This window comes from Eublepharis macularius, chromosome 13 (assembly GCF_028583425.1).
Source record: "Eublepharis macularius isolate TG4126 chromosome 13, MPM_Emac_v1.0, whole genome shotgun sequence".
Classification (NCBI taxonomy): domain Eukaryota; kingdom Metazoa; phylum Chordata; class Lepidosauria; order Squamata; family Eublepharidae; genus Eublepharis; species Eublepharis macularius.
The window spans coordinates 3,602,228-3,627,522 of NC_072802.1; the positions used below are offsets into that span (position 1 = coordinate 3,602,228).

General features: G+C 48.9%; 1 protein-coding gene across 2 annotated transcripts in view; it reads right to left on the reverse strand.

Moving 5' to 3' along the window:
- Positions 1–25,295, reverse strand: part of STARD8 (StAR related lipid transfer domain containing 8) — a 136,100-nt gene that overhangs the window by 109,465 nt on the left and 1,340 nt on the right. The window contains exons 1-2 of one of the 2 annotated variants that reach the window (XM_054996011.1): positions 24,644–24,722; positions 9,619–9,652 (exon numbers count right to left, since the gene is read on the reverse strand). In XM_054996011.1, the coding sequence (XP_054851986.1) occupies positions 9,619–9,652; positions 24,644–24,688 (79 nt within the window). In that variant the 5' untranslated portion in view covers positions 24,689–24,722. Of the gene's footprint in view, positions 1–9,618; positions 9,653–24,643; positions 24,723–25,295 lie in introns of those variants that run through there. The other variant, XM_054996013.1, reaches the window with a different exon arrangement.

The following is a 25,295-nucleotide window of genomic DNA, read 5'->3' on the forward strand; positions in this document are numbered from 1 at the left end:
TATCCACCCTGAGCCCACTCACAGGGAGGGCGGAATAGAAATCTGACATAAATAGATAAAATAAATAAATAATTTCCCCATGTCAGAACAGCATGGGGGGGTCCCTGTTTTTAGTACTCTGTGTGCTCAGAAAACTCCACGTGGAGCGAAAAAACCAGAGACGCTCCCCCTTGCTATTTTGGAAAACGGCTTGATAGGAGGAACAGGAGCCCTTCCTCCTCCTGCAGTGGCATTCTGAACTCTTCGTCATTTTTTTAATAGCCATTCCTTACAGCTGCTGTGTGACCGTGGGGAACCCGAGTTGTCTTTAAAAACCTGCACTTGTAGCTTGGCCCTCAGCCTCCTTAGGCAGAGTCACTGGAAACCACCTTGGAAAACCCCACAGGGAAGTCCAAGGTTTCCAGTTTATCTGTGAATACAGGAAATGGCCGCCTGTCAGGGACTCTCCTGGGAAAACCACAGGCTGTGGTGACCTGCAGTAGTGGAGCTAAGGCTCTCAAAGGCGTTTAAGGCTGTAGCAAGACAGAAAGAAGGGATTAAGTTTTATTTCCTGGGAGGAGCCAGGAAGTAGGCAAGTGTAACGCCCATTTTCTGTATCTCCTCAGTTGGGGCCTACAGAGAAGGAGAGAAGAATGTAAATCTACCGTGAAGTTTACAGCAGGGCTGCCGAACTCTTTTGTTATGAGGACCAGATCTGACATAAATGCCACTTTGTTTGGCCAGGCTTTCTGTACCATAACATTTAATGCCAGGTATCAGAGATGTAAACTTTATAAAGAACACAGGAAACCCAATTAATGATATTTTTTAATTCAAAATGCAAACGCGCTCAAAACGTCAACACAATATTTCCTTTATTTAAACATTTTTGATGACTGACACCTCTTGCTCTTAACTATTGCATCAAAATCTGGAGTTAAAGTCAGTGCTGCAGCACTCCTGAGTCAGCTGTTCAGCTGCGTCAGGCCTGAGACGTCCCCCCCACCCGAGTCAGCTTGTTAAAGAGTTCTGGAGAACTTAATGACTTGCAGCCTGTTTTGTGCCGCTTTAATTGCTCTTAATAAAAAGTATTATATAGGCATGTGCTCCATACACTCTTTCCATCTCTGCTGAGATACTCTAAATTATGTCTCTATCCATCAGTCTACCCCAACATTAACCACCTCCCATCACAAAAATAATTGGCTGCCAGGGCTGTCATCTCCAGATTGGGAAATTCCTAGTGATTCGGGGCTGGAGCCTGGGGAGGGCAGGGCTTGGGGGAAGGGACCCCTGCAGGGTATGACGCCATAGGGCCTACCCTCCAAAACAGCCATTGTCACCCAGAGATCAGCTGTAATTCTGGGAGATCTCCAGGCTCCACCTGGAGACTGGCAACCGAATGCCTGATCCTAGCCACGTCCAAATGCATCCAGGACCTCCTTTGTCGCTGGCAGTGTTTGTTTCTCTGACCAAGGTGTGTCCAGCCCTGCACCTAGAAATTCAGCCCCTCACATTCTCGGAACAGACCTTGCCTCTCCCAACCTCCACTCACCCACCCACCCTGCTTACCTGGCTGGCGAGGGGAACGCACCTCCTGAGGCACGCTCCCAGGCAGTGTGGCACGCAGGAGCATGCTGCAGAGGCCCAATTTGGGCCTAAATCTGGCCATCACGGAGCGTGGGAGTGCTCCCACACTCTGCAGCAGCCAGATTCAGGCCAAATTGGACCACTGCAGAGCACAGTAGTGCTCCTGCGCTCTGCAGTGGCCTGATTCAGGCCCAAATTGGATTCGGCCCCCTGAGGAGCACAGGAGTGCTCTCAGGGCGGCACCTGACTCCCATGATGACATAACTTCCCGGAAATGACATCATCGCGCAGGAGGAAGAGAAAAGGTAGGTACTGGGCCTCCAGTCTCCTGCCCGGGGGGTCAGGGGACCTGGCAATCCTAGAGATAACAGACTTTGAAACATGGCAGTGGTGACTGAGTCCTAGGCAGAAGACTGGCAACAGTCTATGAGTAGGCCTATAAAAAGGATGAAATGAAAGAGAGCAAAAATGGAGGGTCTGAAACTGCCAGGGACATTGAACCTCCAAGCCTTGAACTTAGCCCAGGCATGGAAGAGCTGGAAAGAGGAGCTTAATTTGTATGTAGACATTGCAATGGCAGATAAAAAGGAGGATGTGAAAGTGAAACTGTTTTCATACCAAACTGGAGGAAAAGGGAGCGAAATAAGTGAGACATTGTGTGCTAATATTTCCCAAGCAAAGCATAATCTGACTACAATATTGGCCTGTTTTGATGCTCATTGCAACCCAGAAAGAATGTAAGAGTAGAATGGTAAATTTTTTTACCCAGAATCAAGCAAGTGTGGAGGATATTGATAAGTATTGCACAAATTTGAAAAGACTTCGGAGATATTAAAGACTCACTGATACAAGACAGAATAGTGTGTGGCATTCAGGACATACAAGTGCAAGAGAGCTTAATGAGGGTGGATTATTTGACTTTAGAGAATAATTTGTATATGCAGGGCTGCTGAGTTGTTTAAGGAGAGGGCGAGAACCCTGAGCAGGTGCATAAAGTGCAACAGAGAGTGTCAGGTGCTCAAGACCACCTGTCATATTCAATACCCCCCTGCAGCTGAAGCTGATGCTGTTGAGGTGATTCTGTCATTTGAACCCAGGGTGGGAAACTGCGAAAGGGAGATGTTTGTTCCTCTTGTAATCTCTCCCGAGTCTGGGAGCCTGCCTGGCCTTGAGAAGAATCACACAGCCTGTTTTCCTGCTTGCAGAGTTAGAGGACTGGTAGAAGAAAGGGGGGGGGTTAAGAGTAGCCTTGGGGAACCTAAATCGCTTGATGCTTGTCTGTAGCCACCAGTCCAGCAAGGATGGCGTACGTGTATGATACTGGCATCTTATTAAGAACTTTTACTCCTGAAGTGAAGTCTCTTGAGAATTGCCTGGCATCCTTACAGAGAGGGAGAAACCAAACCCAAGAACACTACTGGATGTTGCTAAGCATTGTAAATACTGTGAAGGTAAACATCCATGATAAAAAGAGAGACGCCCACCTTATGGGGGAAGTGCCATAAGTGTGATAAACTGAATCACTTTGCTTTCAAGTATCTCTCAAACAGAATACGCCCAAATCTAGAGTGCATCTGGTGAATATGGAGTGATAGTGAATGTGAAGACTTTTTTTGGGTAGCAGATCAAGTGATAAATGCATTACAAGACAACTCTGCAAGGCACCAGAACAGCTTGAACACAGCCCTCGTACTAAGCGATAAAATAGTACAATTCCAATTAGATTCCGATGTCAGCTACAACATTATCCCAAGGTACCGAGTGGATCACAGCATTTCCCAAGAAGAAACCAACCAGATGTTAACGATGTATAATCATACTACACTGACGCCCGTGGAAAAATGTAAACTTAAAATTACTAACCCAAGAACAGGCAAGAAATACAGGTTGGAGTTTCTGGCTGTACATGATCATATAGCAATTCTTCTGTTAGGCAATACAGAAGCGTAAGCTATGAATCTGATAAGAGGTACAACACCATAACATTAAAAATGGACAGGATCAAAGATTCAGGACAACAATAATATGGAGTCTAGAAAGGATACAAAAGGAATTTAGTGATGTGTTCAGGGTAGATGGACAACTTGAGGGTGTTTATTAAATAGAAATTGATAGCACCATGAAGCCAAGCTACAAGTGACTTTTTTCACGTGGAGAACACTTGATTGTTTTCGCAAGTTTTCCTGGGAACCGAAGTCCGAGTGTCCTTCCCCTGTCTGTTAGAATCGCTGCCTGAAGAGCCAGAGAAATCCGGCGGCAGCAGCAGCTTTTGCAAGCCTGCTGGACAAGAGGGCTCTCAACGATTGTTTGGGGGCGGGCAGCTGCTACTTTCTCCCTGGGCGTCCTGCTCCCGGGGAGCTGCTCTGGAGAAAGCCGCTGTATCGGTGAAACTCCAGCCACAGCGACAGCGGAAGAATCTGCTGCTGCTCTAACATGCCCTCATTCCTGTTTTTCTCCAGGAGCTCAGGAGCAGGAGAAGAGCATGTTACAATCAAGTGTTCTCCACGTGAAAAAAGTCACTTGTAGCCTGGCTCAAAGAGAAAAGTACCAGTAGCTCTGGTATAGCCTCTAAAGGAGGAACTACTTAGTTTACAGAGGCAAGGAATCATACAATCAGTAGAAAAAAGTACGGAATGGGTAAGTTGTATGCAGGTGACGAGGAAGCCACCTGGTAAAGTAAGGATATGCATAGATCCAAAGCCATTGAACAAAGCTCTTAAGAGAAGCTACTTTCCTCTACCCACTATTGATGACACCTTTTTTCAGCTTGTGATGTAAAAAATATGTTCTGGCATATTCAGTTGGATGACTAATTCAGTTATGTTGTAATTGTTGTGAACCACTTCAAGATCTTAGCTGGAGAGAAGTGGTGTAAAAATTGAATAAATTAATAAATAGGTTAAAAAAAAGGTAAAGGTGCAAGCACCGAGTCATTACTGACTCATGGGGGGGAAGTTGCATCATGATGTTTCCTTGGCAGACTTGGCATCCCTGTAACTGGCACAGAAACCCCACTTTGCCACTAGATGGCAGACATGCTCCAAGCCCTATCTCCTAAAAAAGGTAAGGGTAGTCCCCTGTGCAAGCACCGAGTCATTACTGACCCATAGGGGACGTCACATCATGTTTGATGTTGCATCACGTTTTCTTGACAGACTTTTTGTTACGGCCTGATTTGCCATTACCTTCCCCAGTCATCTACACTTCACCCCAGGAAACTGGGTATTCATTTTACCGACCTCAGAAGGATGGAAGGCTGAGTCAACCTTGAGCCGGCTACCTGAACCCAGCTTCCGCCGGGATCGAACTCAGGTCGTGAGCAGCGTTTGGGCTGCAGTACTGCAGCTTACCACTCTGCGTCCCGAGGCTCTTAATTAAATTAAATAATAATAAGTAATTATTTTACAACATTTGTCACATCTTTTGGACGTTACTGTTGGCTGAGGATGCTGTTGGGCATCAGTCCTGCTCCCGAAGTATTTCAAAACAGACTGGCGCAGGCCTTGGAGGGGCTGGCAGGAATCAGAACAATTGCTAATGATGCGCTGATGGTGGGAAAAGGTGACGACCTGCAACAGGCAAGACAGGATCACGACGGCAAACAAATAGCATTTTTAAGAGGTGCAAATAAAGGAATATAAAACTAAACTGGGACAAATTTAAACTCAGAGTTACGGAAGTCCCATACATTGGACATTTATTGATCTCAAAAGGCCTGACAGAGACCCAGAAAAAGTGAGAGCTATCCGAGATATGCTCAGACCTCAAGATGTCAAGGGAGTCCAAAGGTTTCTGAGGATGACCAACTACTTAGCTAAATTCTGTAAACACCTCTCAGAGAAATGTGAACCTCTGAGACAGCTGACACATTGGAGTGGCCTGACCAACACAAAGAGATTATTACTATTGCCGCTATTTTGAAGTATTATAACCCAGAAGGACGGCTGATGCTGCAGCGTGATGCATCAGAGACAGGTCTAGGCTCTTCAATGTTACAAGCAGGGCAGCCAGTCACATTTGCAAGCAGAGCCTTATCAGAAACAGAAAAGTGACGTGCTCAAATTGAAAAAGAACTACTTGCCATTCTTTTTTGTATGGAGAAATTTCATCAGTATATATATGGGCTCAAGATAGACATACCATAAACCTCTGGAAAATATATGGGAAAAGTTCTTACGAAGTGCACCAAAACAACTACAACGTACGATGATGCGAGTGCAGAAATATGGTATACAGATTAATTACTGCTCAGGCTACTGTTGGCTCATAAGCTTATTTACCAGAAGTAGACACAAAGGGCTCAGTAGAAGCAGAAGTACAAACCATTAATATGGTACAGGACCTGCTCATTTAAGATCGGTTGAGGGAAATTCAACGGTGAACAGAAGATAACATACTATAGATATTAAAACTTATGCTATTGCAAGGCTAGCCAGAAACAAATGACCATGTTCCAAAAGAAACAAACCATTCTTTTCAGCTTTGTGTACAGAATGGCATCATCTTCAGAGGAGAAAGACAGTAACCCCCAAAGCACTTAGGGCAGAAATCATGAATAAGTACACTCATCCCATCTGGGCATTGAAGGATGACTGCGACGAGGCTAGGGAATCCATGTATACTCATGACAACATTTGATTTATACACCATCCTTCTGGACAACTTAATACCCACTCAGAGCAGTTTACAAAGTGTGTTATTATTTTCCTCACGTCAATCACCCTGTGGGTGGGGGAGGGGGGCTGAGAGAGCTTCGAGAAGCTGTGACTGACCTAAAGTCGCCCCGATGGCTTCAAGCTGAGGAGTGGGGAGTCAAACCCGGCTCTCCAGATTAGAGTCCCACTGCTCTTAACCACTATACCAAAATGGCCAGGAATGAACAAACAATTAAAGCCCTTCATGGAGAAATGTGATGTGTGCAGGTCTTGGGAAGGCAGTTAACCAGAGGAAACATTAGTATAGCATGACATTCCAGAGATCACTTGGGCAAAAGTAAGAGCGGCTTTGTTCTGCTGGGCAGACAAGGAATACCTGATTATCACAGATACTTTTCCAACTTTAGGGATATCTCAGACAGATTATTTCAGCCAGAACAGTTAAACACAGGGCTTTTTTTGAGGGGGAATGCTCCAGAATGCTGTTCCAAAAGCTCTAGAATCTGCCCACATGATTCCTTCCTCCTTTGGCCTCGTGGGCTCTGCAGAGGAGGTTAAGCTGCTTTGAGTTCGTTCTGCTTTCTTGAGTGAGAGAGAGCGCAAGCAGACGCTACTCGGGCCTGGTGCTGGCTCTGCAGAGGAGGCTTCACTGCTTTTTGAGTTCATTCTGCTTTTTTCCATTCCCCTCTCTCTCTCTGTATGTGTGTGTGTGTGTGTGTGTGTGTGTGTGTGTGTGTGTGTGTGTGTGAGAGAGAGAGAGAGAGAGAGAGAGAGAGAGAGAGAGAGAGAGCTGGGGCCCAGCAGGAGCTTTGCAGAGGAAGCTTAGCTGCTTTGAATTCAGAATGAACAAATGCTCATTCGTGAGTGAGAGACAGAGAGAGTGCGCAAGCAGACGCTGCCCGGGCCTGGTGCTGGCTCAGGGCCTGGCACAAGCTCTGCAGAGGAAGCTTAGCTGCCTTGAGTTCATTCTGCTTTTATTTCATTCAGGGGTTTCTGTGTATGTGTGTGCTGCTTTCAGTTCATTTTGTTTTGTTTTCATTGTGGGAGTGGGTGGGTGGGGCTGTGTGTGTGTGTGCTGCTTTGAGTACATTCTGCTTTCTTTTCAGGGGGTGGGGCTGTGTGTGTGTGCTGCTTTGAGTTCATTCTGCTTTCTTTTCATGGGGGTGGGGCTGTGCATGTATATGTGTGTATGTTGCTTTCATTCTTTTATTGACTGAAGTTGACATTGTTATGGTTCCCACTGCTTTTGAATGCAAATTGGTTCTGTTAGTTAAAATAACAGTTATGGTTATTCCAGTTTTATGCTAGGAATGGATAGCTGTGTCCAAGTCACAGAAGGCTTTCATCAATATATTCATCAGCATATAGGTGTTCTTATGTCTTAATAGCTGTAAGTCAAATGGATCTCCCCACCCTCAGCTGAGCCATTGGTAAGGTAGAGTTGGCAGGCAACAAAAAAAAAAACCCATTTTAAACTAAGTATAAATCTAATGCGGCTAAAGTTGAGTATCTAATTTTGAATTGTTCCAGTAAAGCAAAACCCTCCCAGAAAATTTGAAAATTCAATATTCATTAGATTAGAAATTTCAGACTCTGTGGAATTTTGAGAAAGAATTTTGATTTTTTTTTTTCTACGCTGGCAGAGGGGATCTGTTAGAATTTAGATTTGTGAGATGGGTTTTGGATTTTTAGAGGCCCCCTCCTTCTTGCATATTTTAAAATATGATTCCAAAGAAATAAAATGTTTGGGAAAGAGAATGGAAGATTTCACTTTTTGTAGAGGATACAGAAAGGGGAAAAACCCTTTCTCATAATAGTGTAATTTCCCAAGCTTACTAACATTTATCTTGTCATAATGCATTGTGCTGGGTTCCGGGAAGTGACGTCACTTCTGGGAGAGACGTCATATGTGATAATAGAGAGTTCCACCACCTCTTTTCCCAGAAAAAAAGCCCTGGTTAAACACAAGAGCACACTTTGCGTGCTATGTGATACCAGATACCATCTGTTCTGCCAATGCAGCCCAGTATGTGGGGAAGGGATCCAGAAATCCAACAAGGAGTAGTGCTTTAAACACGTTACAAAAGCAACCTAAGATTGCCAACTCTGGCCTGGGAAATTCATGGCGATTTGGGGCAGTGCCTGTGGAGGGCAGAATTTGAGGAGGGATTTCACTGAGAATCTTTGGAGTTTGCCCTCTGAAGATACCATATTCTCCAAAAGAAATGGTCTCTGTTGTCTGGAAATCAGTTGTAATTCTGGAAGAACTCTAGGCCCACCTAGTGGCTGGCAACCCTGGGCAACAGAGAAGTACTCTTGGCAGGCATTATGAAGCCTCTGGACAGGCCCAGTTTAGCAGAAATATGAAGTGGCTGCCCTTTAATCCTGGCCTCGTCCATCGAGCAAGACTCCTGGATCAGCCGGGCCTCATCCCAGCTCCAGCAGCAACCAGCAGGACCCCAAATGCCAATCTTGATCTGAGTTCTGACACTTTTTCATACAGATAGGCAGACAGTGAGACCCAAGGGACAGCAAAAACCAAAATATAAAAATGGTTATTAAGGAATTACTTATTAAAAGGATAACATGGTGGGTTTTTAAAGGTTACAGGAACTAACAGAGGTGGCACTCCCTATACTAGACCTCTCCCTAATTTAAATTCAAACTGCCACTTCCCCTCAATCTAGCCTCCACCTTGAGGGACCACTTCTGGACTCTGCTTGCTTCTTGTGGGTCAGGTTTCTCTTGGCTGCTCTCAACACTACAGACCTCTGGCCTCTCTTCTGAAACTGGTGGCTGATCGGGACTGCTGTCCGAAGGCCCTGGAAGCGAGACACACCACAGGGCTGCTCCACCGCTTCCTCACCCAACCCTGGCAGGGCTCCTCCGCTCAGCTCGCTGCCAGACCCCAGGCTCCTTTTCTTCAGACAGCACTTCCTCCGCTGTTCCTTCCGTCTTCCGGATCCTTCCTGCGGATGAGCTGTGAAAGCCACCAACCCCTTGATAAGCCGCCTGGTTGTGGAACATCGAGTTTCAAATCTTACTGATTTGAAGAAAAGACCAGAAATGTAAAGGCCAAGGCTGTTGAAATCTCAGAAGCCAAAGGGGATAGGAGAAAACTTCAAACGGCCAGAACAGGCTCAGAACTATCAGGATAAGTAATACAAAATAACCAAGCAGATGTAAATCTTATTTTGGTAATTCACAGTGAAATCCTAAGCAGAATTACCCCAGTCTAATCAATTCAATGGTTCCACTATCATATTACAAAACTTAATTTATTTTGGAACGGAAATTATGTTACCTTGGTGCAGTTTTTAAAAAAAAAGTTTTGTTCTCTAAACACAGAATACAGTCGTAGAAATAATTCAATCAAGATGTAATTGCAACTTACCCACATATTTCTTGCTTTCTATTGATGTGAAGCACTGTAGAATATAAATAAGGTACTTAGTATTTACAGTATTAGATGTACACTTTTAACACTAACAACCACTTTACATTTCATTTTACATAAAAATACAAACATTCCTGAGACCATTATTATAAATATGTTTGTTGGTTGATAATCCAAAAAGTTCTATATTGCCTATATAGCAATACACATTTGCTGAGAGGCAGAGGCTTTTCCAAGACCAAACATGGTATTCATGGGTGCCATGATGCCCACTGACACCTTTCTTGGTGTTCACCAAGTGTTTTTAGAAAGTGGGTGGGGCAGCAAGGCTTCTGATTTGTCATTGAAGATCTGATTGGCTACGCAGATTAAAATAAAATTCTTTCAGCCATACCTTCCCAGAGAGGCATGATGACATCACTTCTGGCACGTGAAGTCATCGTATCAGCTGTGGTTTGTGCTGGCTAATTCTAGCCCCCTTGGGCCAGAATGGCCCCAACCAAACGCAGAAGCATGCCTGCAGCTTGCACAGAATTGACACCATTGTATCCTGCCAGAAACGCGCCTGATGCGCGCTTTCCTGGGTTGCGGGCTGGTGGTGGGGTGATCACTGAGGGAGTTGCCACCACAACTGGGCAAACCCCTGGAAGATTGCCTGCCACTGGTGGGCAACTAGTAAGCCCAGTTTTAGTGGCAGCTGCTACCAAAGTGTTTGTTTTCTTCTCTCTCACACCTCAAAGGCACTTAAATAATCAAGGGAAGGTCCTCCACCCCTTCTGCTTCTCAGCGCAATAAGTGCAGGAATTGCCTTATAATATTTGGACAACGTGGATTGAAAACTCAGCACCTCAAAGGTCCATCAAAGGGGACCATGCCTGGGCAGGCAAGTAAGCCTGGTTGGCAAGTAGGGGGCAGTTTTGAAATGCTTAAACCAAGTCCAAGTCCTACTGAACACGTCCTGGGACTAGATGTAAATGCCTAATGGTTATACCCGTTGGCTGTTAACTCAGTTAAAGAAAGTCTGCTTACTACAAGTAAAAGCAAAGATTAATTGCCCTATTATGTTGTATAAAATGGAGCTTAACCAGAGCGGCAGGACTCTAATCTGGAGAACCGGGTTTGATTCCCCACTCCACCGCTTGAAGCCAACTGTAAGGTTCTGCCAGGAAGATCTCAATAACTTTACTACACAAGTACAGAACTGGATGAGTTAAAGCTTTATTGCCAATCTACTAGTTCAGCAATCCATTACAGGTTCATTGCCAGGAATGAAGTTCTGCATCAAGCCCCAAGCCTATATTGAATTCTAAGTACAGCCTAGCCTAGGTTCCTATTTCCCATGCCCCCAATGGTGTATGTGTACGTGGAGAGCAAAAAGCAAAGCCAAGCAACTAGGAATGAAAGCGGATAGAATGTTTTAAAAAGTTCACGAGTTTCAAGGTTATGTATCCATGACGATAGTTCTTCTTTTTTTTTTTTTTTTTGAAAAATTTTTTATTGGGTTAGAACATTTTTATTTTTACATTACAATCAATTTTCCCCTAATTTTTCGTTTCTAACCCCCTCCCTTTCCCCCCCTTTTGTTGACTTCCAACAGCTTTCCCACCCTCTATCCCTTTTCCCTTACTTCTATTAAATTCCTCTGTCTAAAACAGATATACATTCTCCATTATATTAAGCAGTGCATCATTAACTCCTTTAATTATTATACACCCAAACTATACGTCTTTAGATAAACAATTTATCCCATTTTCCAGTTTTGAATAATTCTATATAAACCTATATATCATAAACCATAAAAATTTCCCACATTTAAATCAAACAATTTGATTTGTTCTCTATATATTACTCATTTCAACTTTTTATGGTAATTCTATGTAACTCCTCAGATACTCAATCAATTTAACTCTTCTATACATTCAGTTTGGTGCATATAAATCTTGTCAAAGAAAGAAAATATTGTTAGTTAGTCAATCCTCATGTTTAAACCTTATCATTAATTATTCTCTATCAGTTGACCTATACATATCTATATATATCTCAATCAATTAATCTAACTGCTTATAAATTCACATTTCTCTTCCTCCCCCGGTAAAGTCACCCCTCTCTTTTATACTTTTATTATATTTCAGTAGTTCTCAAACTGCCACAGTTTTCCTCCCACCTCCCATTTCTTCTCCAGGTATTGTTTCAGCTTCTCCCAGTCTGTGTTGAACTGCCCTGAGTCCAGATCTCTCAGTTTTCTTGTCATCTTGTCCATTTCAGCCATATACAGCAATTTGTAGATCCAATCTTCAATAGTTGGTACTTCTTGTACTTTCCATTTCTGCGCATACAAAAGTCTAGCTGCTGCAGTCATATAAAAAATCAACGTCCTATGATGGGCTGGAATTCCCTCCATTCCCAAGTTTAGCAGCAGGAGTTCTGGGTTCTTATTTATTTGAAACTGTAAAATTTCACTCATTTCTCTTATTATTTCCCCCCAGAACTGCCTAGCTACCTCACACGACCACCACATATGATAGAGGGAGCCCTCATGTTTCTTACATTTCCAGCATTTATTAGAAGTATTCAAATTCCCTAGCGCAATCTTCTTTGGTGTCATGTACCAACGATAAATCATTTTGAAAATGTTCTCTTTAATATTGATACATGTCGTTGTCTTCATTGTAGTTTTCCACAAGTATTCCCATGCCTCCATTGTTATTTCTTTATTGAAATTTATAGCCCATTTCACCATCTGTGTTTTAACTATCTCATCCTCAGTATACCATTTCAGCAATACTTGGTATACCTTGGATATTCTTTTCTTATCTTCTTTAAGAAGGGTCTGCTCTAGTTCCGAGTTCTCTGTTCGTATGCCCCCTTTTGCAAAGTCTGAGTTGTATAAGTCTCTAATCTGTCTATACTGAAACCAATCATAGTTAGGTGATAGTTCCTCTTGCGTCTTTATTCTAAGTTTAGATACTTCAATCTTAGTTATTTCTTTGTACGTTAAACATTGTTGTTGACGATAGTTCTTCTTCACAGGCTGAGAGTTTAAGACAGACAGATATGGCGGGGGGGGGAGGCGCTCCTGTACGTGCATTCACAGGACCGAGAGGAGGCAGCTACAGCTCCTAACATCAGAGTTCCAACATAAGAGCACAATGTCCATTAGCATTCAGTCCTTTGCCCCTGGCCAAGCAGGTCAGGGGATGCCAAGACCCTGACACCAGCTGGGTGCCCTTGGGTCAGTCACAGCTTCTTGGAGCTTTCTCAGCCCCACCCACCTCACAGATTCTGCCAGTGTGGCCAGGGCAACTGGGGAGCATTCTCTCCTGGCTGGGCCTTGCTGGCTCCACCCTGCCTCCTAGGGAGGGCATGTGCCCACCTGCTGCTCAACCAGGCGGCCTCCCCTGGCTGGGCACCCCAGTGTGGGTGCCGTGGCCGCAGGGAGCGTGGTCCCCGGCTACCTTCTCCCTGGCAGGGGGTGCCGTGTTGCTGGGCAACAGAGATTGCAGCCTGCCCATTGGCTGCAGCATTGCTTCCCCCTTGCGTGCCTGTCACAGGGGCAGCACAGCCATTGGCGGGTATTGTCAGGGAAACAGCGGGGTGGACATTCTCGGCAGCAGCCGCACCGCACCTTGCCGGGCTCAGGCACCAGTACGGCTCTCCCTCAAAAGTTCATATGGAGCGGTGAAGCGGTACTGCTGCCACACAAAAGCCCTTTGTATTGGGTTGCTCATCAATTTTAAACTTATTTTACTACTTTAAAAGCAAAAAAGTTCATCACCCATAACTTCCATATATATAAATTTATGAAATTCAAAAGTAGCTTTGTTTAAGCATAATTACAAATACACTCAATGCTCCAGAGAGCTGCATACTGCGGTGTCATTTACAGTCAGAGCATATACATCTTAATTTTTATCATTTGGTTAAAAATGGAATCCATACATTTTATTGTATTTATTTTATTCTATTTATATTCCACCCTCCCCGCATCAGCGGGATCAGGGCAGATTACAATTTATACAATAATATAAAAAACATATACCTTTAAAAACCAATAAAACTCATTAAATATTTAAAAATTCACAAACAATACAGCAGCAGATTTCTCCACCACCCACCACCCAACCACCTCCAAGAATAACTGGCAAAGGCTAGGTGGTAGATACCCTCTGTAGGGGCACAGCTATCTCTAGGTGGCCGGCAGGGAGGCCCAGGGCATCAACCATATGCCTGGCGGAACAGCTCTGTCTTAAAGGCCCAGCAGAAGGATAGCAAATCTGGCCGGGCCCTGATCTCTTTAGACAGAGCGTTCTACCAGGTTGGAGCCAGGACCAAGAAGGCCCTGGCTCCGGTCAACGCTAAACGGGCCTCCCTGGGGCCGGGGGCCAGAGTTGTGGACAAAAGAAAGTTTATTGTTTGAACTTAGTAACAGTGTTCATATAATCACAATGTTAAGGACTGATAGCTGTCAGGGCTTGCCACGGCAGCCGCTGGGCGGGGCGCCGGGCAGACAGCTCCTGACGTCACAGGGGAGCCAGGGAGTCTGCAGGACCCTGCTCTGTGGAAGGAGGGGCGGCATACATCACCCTGACTCCCTCTCAGTCCACTCGCTGGCCTGCTCAACCTGGCCTCCTTACCCCGTGTCCTCCATCCTCTCCTCCTTCCAGAACTCCCCTCCAGTCTTCCACTCTCCTTCTCACTCTGCTTCACTCCAACTCTGCTCCATCACTTCTTCTCAAACCCACCACCTCAGAGCTCTTCCCAGCCACCCTTTATAGGGTTTCCTCTCTCCGCTCCGCCCTCCTTCCAGGCTTGTTCCTTCTCCTTACCGGGCCCAGCTGTGCGTTCCTCCAGGTGTTCCCCTCCAACCACTAATCCCTTCTGGGCTCCTTTGCCTTGCTGGCAGGGTGGGGTTGAGTGCGAGCCATCCACAGCTGAGGGCTTCTTGGCCTTGCTCACGAGGAGCTGCCCCAGCCAGCTTCTGCGCTGCCTGCTCAGCAATGCTGGGTGGGGCTACCCATCTCCTCCCCCAGAATGCCTGTGGCAGCCCCCCCCCCTGGAGAGGCTTGGCTTCAGCAACTCCTGAGCCAGGCTGCTGCCTTCTAGCCATGGTGTAGCTCTGGGCTGTAGTGGCTGCTTCCTCTCCCTGCCAGGTAAGGGCTCTGCTTGGGCTGCTGCTGCTGCTGGACCCACATTCCCCCAGCTGTGGCCCTTTTCCTCTGGCCTACTTAGCCCCCTCTCTTCCCCCTGGAAGGTGGGACTGGCTGGTCTCTCCTTGCCCCCTCCTCCCCTCTGAGGTCCTGGCCTTTTGCCCCCTCCCCCTGGCGTGGGTAGGTTCTGGCCCTGGTTGCCAGCTTGGGGGGTGGGGTTGCTGCCACCCTTTTGTCCCCTGCTGTTCCATCTTGTCAAGTCTGGGGGCTGGGGCTCAGACCCCGGACAATAGCAACAGACTTTTATATTAAACTTAACAACACTGAAAACACCACCTATTCAATCAGATATGCAGCAGGTTGGCTCCAAGCCAAACTTTCCACTAACTGAAGGCATTTCCATCAGTGGAACAGAACGTTCCTCCCCCCACCCCTTCCACCCACTGATCCCCTCCATATGCATTCCTGGGGACAGACGGGATTGCCAGCCTCCCTGGGGCACCTTGAGATCTCGCAGAATTACAAATGATCTCCTGACTACAGATATCCGTTCCCTGGAGGAGAAAGCTGTTTTAGAGGGTCAACTTTATGGCATTTTACCATGCTGAAGTCTTTCCTCAAACTCTGCTCTTCCCAAGTTCTGCCCCTAAATCATCAGGAATTTTCCAATCTGGAGTTGGCAGCGCTAGACAGGAGATGCTTGGAGCCCGCAGGAGTCCTAACGGCGCCATCCCTCACCTCTTAACCCCAGAGTAGCACCTGCCCGGAGCCCCTCACCGGATGAGGAGGAACTGGGGAGTGGCTTCACCGCCTGGTCTCCACCCCGCCACCTGCTGAGGACCCAGAGGGCAACCTGGTGGAGGGGACTGGCAGAAAGCTGCTGAAGCTGGACCCCGTTGCCACGGAGGCCACGGCAGCCGCCGGGATGCCATCCCTGGAGCAGGCGTCTGGCACCCCAGGTGGACCCTTGTGCTCTGACTGGGATTTCGTAGCGGAGGCACTCGCCTCCTTCTGCCCCGACGCGCCACCTAGCCCTCCCTCTCCCACCTGTTGAGTTCTTGAGTTCGAGTTCGTTAGTTGCTATTGTGGGGTTGCCCGTTGCGGTCTTGTGTTGTTCTGAAGTAAAGTTCATTTTGTTAACGGTTTGACCAGTGCGGCTTATCACTGGGGGGGGGCAGCAGCTGCCGCTCAGGGTGGCAGCCCCATGCTCTCTACATGCAGGGGTCGAGAAAGCCGGCACCTGGAGGGGCGTCCTGGTGACCCCAGGATGCCGTTGGGGGTGTGAAGGGTCTGGCATCCCGGGCCCCCGCCTGCCCGAGCATGGCTTTCACTGCGCGGCATGCCACAAGTGCTTCTTTACCCTTACTCGCACAGCTTGGTGATGCTCCTGGTGCTCGTCGGGAGCGTCAGGGGAGAGGCGGCCGGTGGGAGGCAGCCAGGGGTCCTCGCCTGGGCCCTCTGTGGCTGGCAGGGGGAGCTGCTGCTGCACAGCGATATTATGCAAGATGACACAGGTGGCCACGAGCTTGGCGACAGTGAACGGCTGCATGGCCAGGCGGCCACCCGTCTGATGGAGGCATCTGAAGCGCATTTTCAGCTGCTTGAAAGCACATTCGATGACCATCCTTGTGCGCCGGTGGGCCTGGTTGTAGTTTGCTCGGTCGGGGGGCTCATCTGCGGGGTACGGCATCAGGAGGTGGGGCATCAACAGATAGCTGCGGTCAACTGCAAAGGGGGGGCAGCATTAGAGTCTCCCCGCCCGTCCCCGTCCCCTATGGTTCCCCCTCCAACTCCTGACCTAGGAGCCATCCTCTCCCATTGGGCCATGATGACAGGAGTCTGTTGAGTCCAGAGGCGGTGAAGATCTGCGCATCATGAACGCTTCCCGGGAACTTGGCAACGAGGTCCATGAAGATCCCCTGGTGGTCGCATGCCACCTGGACATTAATACTGTAGAACTGGTGTCGGTTCCTGTAGACCTGTGGTTCGTCCCTTGGTGCGCAGATGGCCACGTGCATGCAGTCGACTGCACCAATCACATTGGGGAAGCCCGTAAAGGCACAGAAGCCTGCCCGGATGCGTGCCAACTCTGCCTCCGAGGTGGAAAAGTGGACATGCTCGCAGATCCGACCAACTATGGCGTCCAAGAAGGCGTGCAGGCAGCGGCTAGCGGATGACTGGGAGACCTCCAGGGCCTCAGCCATCACTCCCTAGAACGAGCCGGTAGCCAGGTAGCGGAGGGACAGCAGGACCCTCTGGAGGACAGGGATGCCACAGGGTGCGGCAGCTTGCCCCTGCAGAACGGGTGCGAGCTCCTCGCACAGAGCCTGGATGGCGGCCTTGTCCAGGCAAAAGCAGTTCAGGCATGCCATGTCGCCCAGAAGCAGGGATGGGACCCTGGCATGGAACCGGCGGCGGCGCCTGAGCCGGTGGCGCCTGAGGGCCGCTTGGGCATAGAAGGCCGGCAGGAGATGGCTGACCCGGATGGCTGGGAGGCGCGGCGGCAGTGACGGGCACCAGGCGGGAATGACCAGGGTTCTGCCTGAAAGAGGCGCGGATTTAGTTATGGCATTGTCTAGTGTCCCCCCCCCCCCCCCGCCTGTGAACGGCAGGCCTACCAGTCGCAGCAGTACGATGCGGATGGCGACCAGGAGCAGGTCCCCTGCCTGCTGCAGGGGCCGGCCCAGCCACCCTTTCCCATCCTGGACCCCCAGCGAGCGCCCTCCTCCATCTTGCCACGGGACTGGGTGGGCACATGACTAGGCGGCTGATTCCCACAACTTATCTCAGAGACCAGATATTCCTGCGGGCACTGCCCCCCATGTCTGCTGAGAGCACTAGTGGCGGCAGGAGCCAGCGCCAGGCGAACTGGACGGAAGCTGAGAAGGTGCTGCTGTTTGGGCTTGTGGTGGACAATGCAGAGGTCACCCTGAGCACAAACAGGGGCGCCTCGTCTCAGTCTAGGCGATGGGCATTCTGGCAGATGGCAGCCGACAGGGTCTCAGCCATGGGCAACGCTCCCCGCTCCGCTCACTCCGCAATGAAGCGCTGGAATGATTCTTATGGGCCCGCGCACAAACGGGTGCACCTCCTCATGTCTCAGGGGGTTCCTTACGAGCGAGCCCTCAATGAGGCGGTCATGCGAGCAGTCATTCTGGAGGCAGTGGTGGGCGGCCTGGGCATTGAGATCCTGCCTGGTTAGTATGCGCAGGTTCAGGGGACTGAGGGGGAAGGGGCCGCGTGGAGTATGGCACATGTGTGACGGGGCCTCTCCCATGGGCAGGCACAGCCCCTGAGGGTCCGCACCTGAACGATGCGGAGGCAGAGGCGGCAGGGTCTGTTCCCCCCCTCGGCGGATAGTGGGTCCCAGGATCAGACGGCACTCCCCCTTACGCAGCAAGACCCTGATGTCAGCGACGAGGGGCCTCAACCGGGCCCATTGGGGGCCGCGGATCCGGAGCACAGTGTGTGTCTATGGCCCTGTTGCTGGAGGGGGTGGGGACCTCCATGGCCATGGGCCTCGGCCGCGGATGCAAGGCCCCTCCTAGTGCCGGCCAGTCTCAGGACGGTGGACTGCACCTACATATGGGATGGGTGCGCCTGGCTGGGCTGGACTACTTGTGGCAGCCCGTGCCGAGCCCTCTTCCCACCCACATCACTCTCCAGCAGGGTCCATGCGCCTGGAGATAGGCGGGGATGTGATTGCCCAGCTGCGCGAGCTGCCACCCTCCAGGAGGACCTCTGTGGCCGGAGCGGCTCTCCTGCAGTTGCTGGGCTTCCCTGTGTCGGTGGAGACTGAGGGCGATCCAGGGACTCCGCTGGTTCAGGACAGCTCCTCGACGGCGGCGCTCGAGGAGCCATCCCAAGCCTCAGCGGCATGAAAATCAAGTCACTTAAAGGCACCAGTACTAGGTATAGAACCAAAACAAGATATAGTTTTTTCTAATCAGTAATCTTCATATTTACAATCAAAAAAAAATACAACAAATATAACAACATGAAATACAGTCAATATTTCCAACAATCTATATCACAAGTGGTCTATTAATTTTTGGAAGAAAAAATGAATCCTCCAATGAAAGAATGGAAAGAAACTGTCCTTTCTTGTATAAAGGTGCTTTCTGTTTTCTTCTCTTTCAGGTGGAATAACAAATTGAAGCTCTTGAGGGGCTCCCCTGCATTGCCCTCCTTCCACGAGTCTCAGGAGAGAGAGGCAGAAAAGCTCAAAATTAATTGTTCCAAAAATGCTTTAGTGTAAAGCTGCTTTCTCTTTTCTTCTCTTACAGGTAGGTTGTGGAGAATATGGGAAGCTCCCAAGGGGCTCCAAAGACTTGCCCTACAAGCGGCCAGCAACCAATAATCTGCTTGTTTCATACAATATTCATTTCTTCAGGGGCCAGAAAGTCCTCCACTGGAACAATGAACTTTCTATCAATAAATAACAATGCAACATAATGAGTTTCTTCCTCCTTTTTCACCAGTAATTAAAAGGATTTCTTGAATTGTAAATTTACTCACCACATAGTCAAAAACATATCTCTCGTGCATAAATTCAGCGCACTCATTCCATTTGTCTAAAGGAAGACCAGCCACAGCTTATCTTAAATGCACTAAGAGGTGAGGTATACTTAAAGCCACAAGCAACCACTAGGGGGACTCCAGACAAGAAAATGCCTAGTCACTGTTCAACCCTCCAATCTTAAAGAAAACAGGACAAATTTAATTCCAAATGTAAGCCTCTGGGTTGTAAAGTTCCCAGATTGTGAATCCATTGGGCTTCTTTCCTCAGGAGGTCCCTCTGCACACAAAGTTGCGATCCCCACCCCGTTGAGACATACAAAACTGTATATTTAAATTCAGTTTCCTTAGTATGGAATTTTTGGAAGTGCTCTACTAACGGTGCCTCTGATATACGATTCCTAATTCTCGACATGTGTTCTAATATACGAGTCTTCACGGGGCGTATTGTGCTGCCCACGTACTGTTTCTGGCAAGTGCAGCTAATCAAATACACAACTGAATCCATGGCGCGCATGGAGAAATGTTGAATGTTAATATCTGATGATCTGCCCTCTATCTTGGTACTGTCACCTGTCCAAACTAAGGGGCACGCTCGGCAGTGCCTGCAAGCGAAATGTCCCTTGGGGAGTCCTTTATCCAAAAACTGTTGCCCAAATCTGGCATGTACCAAAATGTCTTTAAGGTTCCTTGTGCATTTTAATCCAATTCTGGGCGGCCTCTCACAGCCATCAATTTCCGAAATAAGGTGCCAGTGTCTATTGATAATCCGTTTAATCTTATGTGACAGAGGCGTATGTTCCATAGAACAAAAAATTGAGTCATGGGGATGAGGTACTTTCAGACGAAACAGCTCTTGTCTTGGTGTCCGTGAAGCCCTATCCTCTGCTTCTCTAATCACCCTCGGGGGGTAGCCTCTATTGAGAAAGGCCTCCTGCACGTGTTTGCTGCTCGTCAAGTAGTCTACCTCTCATGTCGAATTGCATTTTACCCTTAGCATCTGGCTGTAAGGAATATTGTGTCTAAGATTCGTTTTCGTTTTCCCGGCCATGTCGGACGCTCCTCTCCGCAGGTCCGGAGCATGCTCAGACAAGCGTTCAGAACAAAGTGATCTGACCATGGCACTGCATCATAGGCATCCAGGACCACCATCATCCCTGCCCCAAAAATCAAATCCAGCGTGTGACCTGCTTGATGCGTAGGAGCCGAAACAAACTGGGAGAGTCCTAGGGCCACCATGGAGGACACCAGGTCCATGGCCTGCGTGGAGGCATCGTTGTCAGCATGGACGTTGAAATCCCCGAGAACCAAAAGTCTCGGGAATTCCAAGGCCCAGCCGGCCTCTGCCTCCAACAGACAAGACAGGGAAGATGCAGGTGCAGTAGGCGGTCGGTACACCACGCATATTGCCAACCTCTCCTCGGCATCCAAGGCTAGGCCTACACAATCAATGCCAGTAATTTTTGGGGTGGGGACTGGTCTGAAGGAGAAAGACTCCCAAATGAGCAAAGCCACGCCTCCCCTCCCCCCCAACCACTTGTTTGGGACTGGTGGAGGACCGTATAACCATGTTAACCATGCCAAGGTCAAAGTGAAAGGCAAAGAAATTGGTGTTTATGAACCTGTAAACGATGACAACTGGCTTAAGGGGGACTTCATTGCGACGGTTCAACAGTGGGGTGCAGCCAGGAAGCTGTCAAGTGCCATGTCAGCAGCCAAAGTCATCTGTGATCATGTGCGGGACATCTGGTTTGGCACCCCAGAGGGCGAATTTGTGTCTGTGTCATGTCTGTACCCCTACATCCATAACATTGTTCTATGTGTTGAACCATTGCTAATACTGTACCTTGTTGAACCACTGCTAGTGCTGTAATGCTGCTAATGCTGTACCTTGTTTTCATTTTGCAAATGCTCTAATCAACACCTTCATTTCTCTAACAGCCTGAGAACGCAGCTGTCTTATCGGTTCTTTCTTTGAAGCTCACAGAAGTGACCTTGCACTGTCTGCAATGTTGCCATTCACATTCATGCATTCCCAGACCCTTTTGCACGCAAACCTGCGGTCTAGCTGGGAGGGGGGAAGTGAGTGGGTATTTAGAGTTGTACTTTCCTTAAGTTTCTATTCCTATCAAGGAAGCATGTGCTGATGAGATGCTTTTTTGCCTCTGAGTAACTCTATGGAAATATATATGGAAAGACTGGATTTCTGAATAAAACCATTTAACCAAGAGCTTGGACTTCTTGTTGCAATGGTGCAGGGACCTGTCTACCATATCCTGTCCTCCATAGCCTGACACTATGGGTGTAATTCCTGATGGAAATTCTGATGGGAGTCCCTGCGGGTTTGATCAACTCCTTCCCTGTGATAATAAAGAATAAAACATGGAAGTTTGTCGAAGACCTTCCTATCCTACGGAGGAGCCTAAAAGTCGTCTCTGAATCCCGCATCAAATGCTATTACTGTGTCAGCCAGCTGTTTTCCTTGTGTCTTTCTTTCATTATAAAAGGTTATTTGTGTCTATTATCAAGCGCTGTTAGTAATGAGATGATTGCACAAGCAGTTGTTAAAAATAAAAAGTTTTCAGAGTTGACTAACCTTCTCTGCTTAGTACTTTCTGCTTCTGGTGTTACATTAGTTACATGAGATTTCTTTGCCACTGCAGCTGAAAGGTTAGCAGTCTTTCATCGTGAATTATACCAAAGCCATCCTCACAAAACTAAAAAGCAATTTGTATAGGATAGGCCCTAATGCTATGTTAATCAAAAAATTGTATGTACCAGTGGACTTTCTACAATAGAAAAATGGGTCATGGATTTCCTTCTGCTATTAAAACTGAAGCTGGAAATGTAGCCTGGAATATGATGAATGTATATGCATTGGCCATCCGGAAGTTTTGCCAGAAATGACATTAAATGTTGAGTAAATGTTAAAAAAAAAAGCAAGGGCCGTTTTTCAGGTTTTAACTGCCAAACGCTGTCGAAGAGTAAAGATAAATCTTTAGTCTGAGAGGAAGCCTTAAACGTGGACAAAAAAATCTGTTACACTATAAGATGCCCCAGGGTTCCCCACAGGCATATTTGTGCCCCTTTCAGGTCAAAAGCCTGCCAACTACAGCCTTAGTGCAGAAGCAAGCCCTGGCACAATATGTCCATCTAGAATAGCAGCCAGAAAGAAGGGCTTTGCTGTTTTCTTTTTGAGGCATTCCATCTTGCTGTGTGTTTTTTTTAAACCCTCTAGTTGACTCTCAAGAAACAAATCAGAAGAGAGGTCTGCAATTCAGCAAAGTTTCTGAATCACTTCTCTAGTAATGGACTGTGTGAAAAATACTTTGTTACTTGATAAAATTCTTCTCTCTCTCTGCCCACCCCCCCCGCCCCCGTTTCTGAGCTCCTTTCCTCAAGACAAGAGGCTCTTTGATGATGGAGACCACCAGAGGGCAGGCAGTTTTCTTACGTCTCTTGAGAGTTGGGCTGATGCCCCTGGCAAAAAGAATGCTATTGGTCCAGCATCTGCTACTTAAACGTTGCCACAGCAAGGAAGAGAGAAAGCCAATTTATTTAAATCTCATGCCTGGAGTCAGAACAGTGGAAGCCCTGGCTTAGCACAGAGGAACAGGAGGAGAGGGAAGAAGACCTGCAGAGCTGAACAAGATGCCAGAGGGCAGCTAGGAAAGCTGAGATTTTCTCTAATTAGCCTGCAAGAAAAATGTGCTCCGTGGCAGTCCTAGGCACATTTGCTCACACTGAAAGCAAAGGGAGCAAACTTGCACTGAAACCCTCCTCTAGCCTTCAAGATTCCTTGCCTACACACTCCGTAGGAGGCTGCCCCAGAGTCTCCAGAGGCCTTGGAAGAGAAGTTTGGGAATGTCATATTCTCATGAATTTACTTTCCCACAGGCCATTAGGGACCCTCCTTCCTGTCTTGAACTCAAGGGCCTAAGAACACAACACCGGAAGAGACACTGAGCCACTTACTGCTGTTTTCTTCATCAAGAAAGCTAGAACGGGACACGCAAAAGTAGAAAAACTCCAGAAATCGGGTCAGATTTGGGAGCACCAGCCAAAAGAAACTTGTAGCATATTTCAAAATCTGCTGGAACCTCTGGACATTACGCAGAAATCCAGCCACAAAATGCAGAGGGAATGGGATGTGGCCCCGTGGAATTCCGCCGAGCCTTTCTTAAGAGAAAAGTTGCTCAGTCCAGCGAGCAGCTTCCACAGCGCCAGCAGTCTATGGTGTCCTCAGATCGGCAGGCATTCCCTCCCCACTGGCACGCTGCCCAAAGATTAACAGCTTCTAGAGTAGAGGAGGTGCCATTTCAGGAGCTGGGTGGGTGCGCAGGGAGGAGGAGTACTCCCTACATATCACCAGCATTACACAAAGATGCAGGCCCTCCTGACGCCTCACCCCACACAATCTGGCACACAGCAGGCAGCACCAGCGCAAGCCCTGGGCAGGCATGCTAGGGCTGATGGGGTTATCTTGGTGTGTAGGGGGGCAGGGAACAACAGAGGTGGGTAGGAAGAGAGGAACAGGTGCCACAGCTAGCAGCCAAGGAGGAGTTGGTATTTGGATAGTGTTGGCTTGGTTGGGCTGGGCCGAGGGAGGGGGGGCTGTGGGGGGCTTGCGGCATGAAGACTGTATTGCTTAAGTGGCTTGTGATCAGCTCCAACTTGTGGTTACACCAACGCATGCCCTGCAGATTTGCATGGAGTTTATTATCCTGCAGAACGGCAGCCTATTATGTTCATGCTGAGATGTGGATTCCTGGACCAGGGGAAAACGTCGTGGGTTGCGTGGCCATCAGCCGTCACTGCTCTGGATTGTCTGCTGTTGCTCACGTGTTCTTGGCAGGCCCCACAGCTGGGCCTTAAGGCCCTGGGGCCCTGCCCTGCCCTTGCCCTGGGTGTGGCTGCGTCCCCCTAGCAGGGCTCTGCTCGAGCCAATGGTCTGGGCAACCGGCACCCCCCAGCATCTGACCCAGAACCCGCCCGTTCCCCTTGGCCATCCTGTCTCTTTGGGAGAGATGCTGGGGGGAGCGGGCAGAGCAGATCCGCCAACGGCAGGGCCTGAGCAGGAGCCCGAAAAGCCGCCGCTTCCTCTGCCCTCCCTGACTTTCTCGCAGCTCTCCTACGTACAGCAGATCCCACGCGAGATCGAAAACGATTCCGTTCCGTCTCTCAAGTCTCAATCACTGGAGCAACCCGTTTTGCGGAGTCGAAGGACTCGCGGGCAGCCACCGGCGCTGCCGGGAGGGGGCGGGCAGACGCGCGTCCCCAGCGTCACGTGTGAATCGCTGGCTGACCGACCCCCCCCCCCCCCGGCCGAGCGGAGCGGAGCGGAGCGCGGGTCTTACCTTCGCCCTCCTGAAACAAGCCCGGAGGAAGTCCAGCGCGGGCATGGCGGGGCGGCGGGCGGGCGAGCAGCAGCGGGCGTCCAGGCTGCCGGCCCGGCCTAAGCTGCGTCCGGCTCGGCGCTCGGCTCCCGCCCAGGGCTGCGGGGGCGGGCCGGGCCATTCAAAGCGCGCGCCGTTACTCGCTGTCCGGGGCGCGGCAGCAGCCGAGCCGAGCCCCAGCCCCGCGGGGACGCGGCTGGCAGGAGCGCCGCCTTCCGGGCCGGGCTGGCGAGGGCGCAGCGGCCCACCGGCAGCCCTCCCAAGCCCAAGCTGCCGGCCGTCCTCGCGGGCCTGCTCGGCCGGGAACACCGACGGCGACCACCCAGCGCGCCCGCCCTTCCCGCTGGACAGCCGCGCCCTCCCTCGCGGGCAGGGCGAAGCCTCTCCGCCGGGCAGCTGAGGCCACTGGAGGGTTGCCACCTCCAAGTTGGGAAATTCCTGGAAATCTGGGCGGTGAAACCTGGAGAAAGCGGGGTTTGGGGAGGGAAAGGACCCCGGCATGGCAGAATTCCATAGAGTCACCCCTCAAAGGTGAAAGGATCTCTGTGGTCTGGAGACCAGTTGTAATTCCGAGAGATCTCCAGCCGTTACCTGGAGGCTGGCAGCTCTAGGC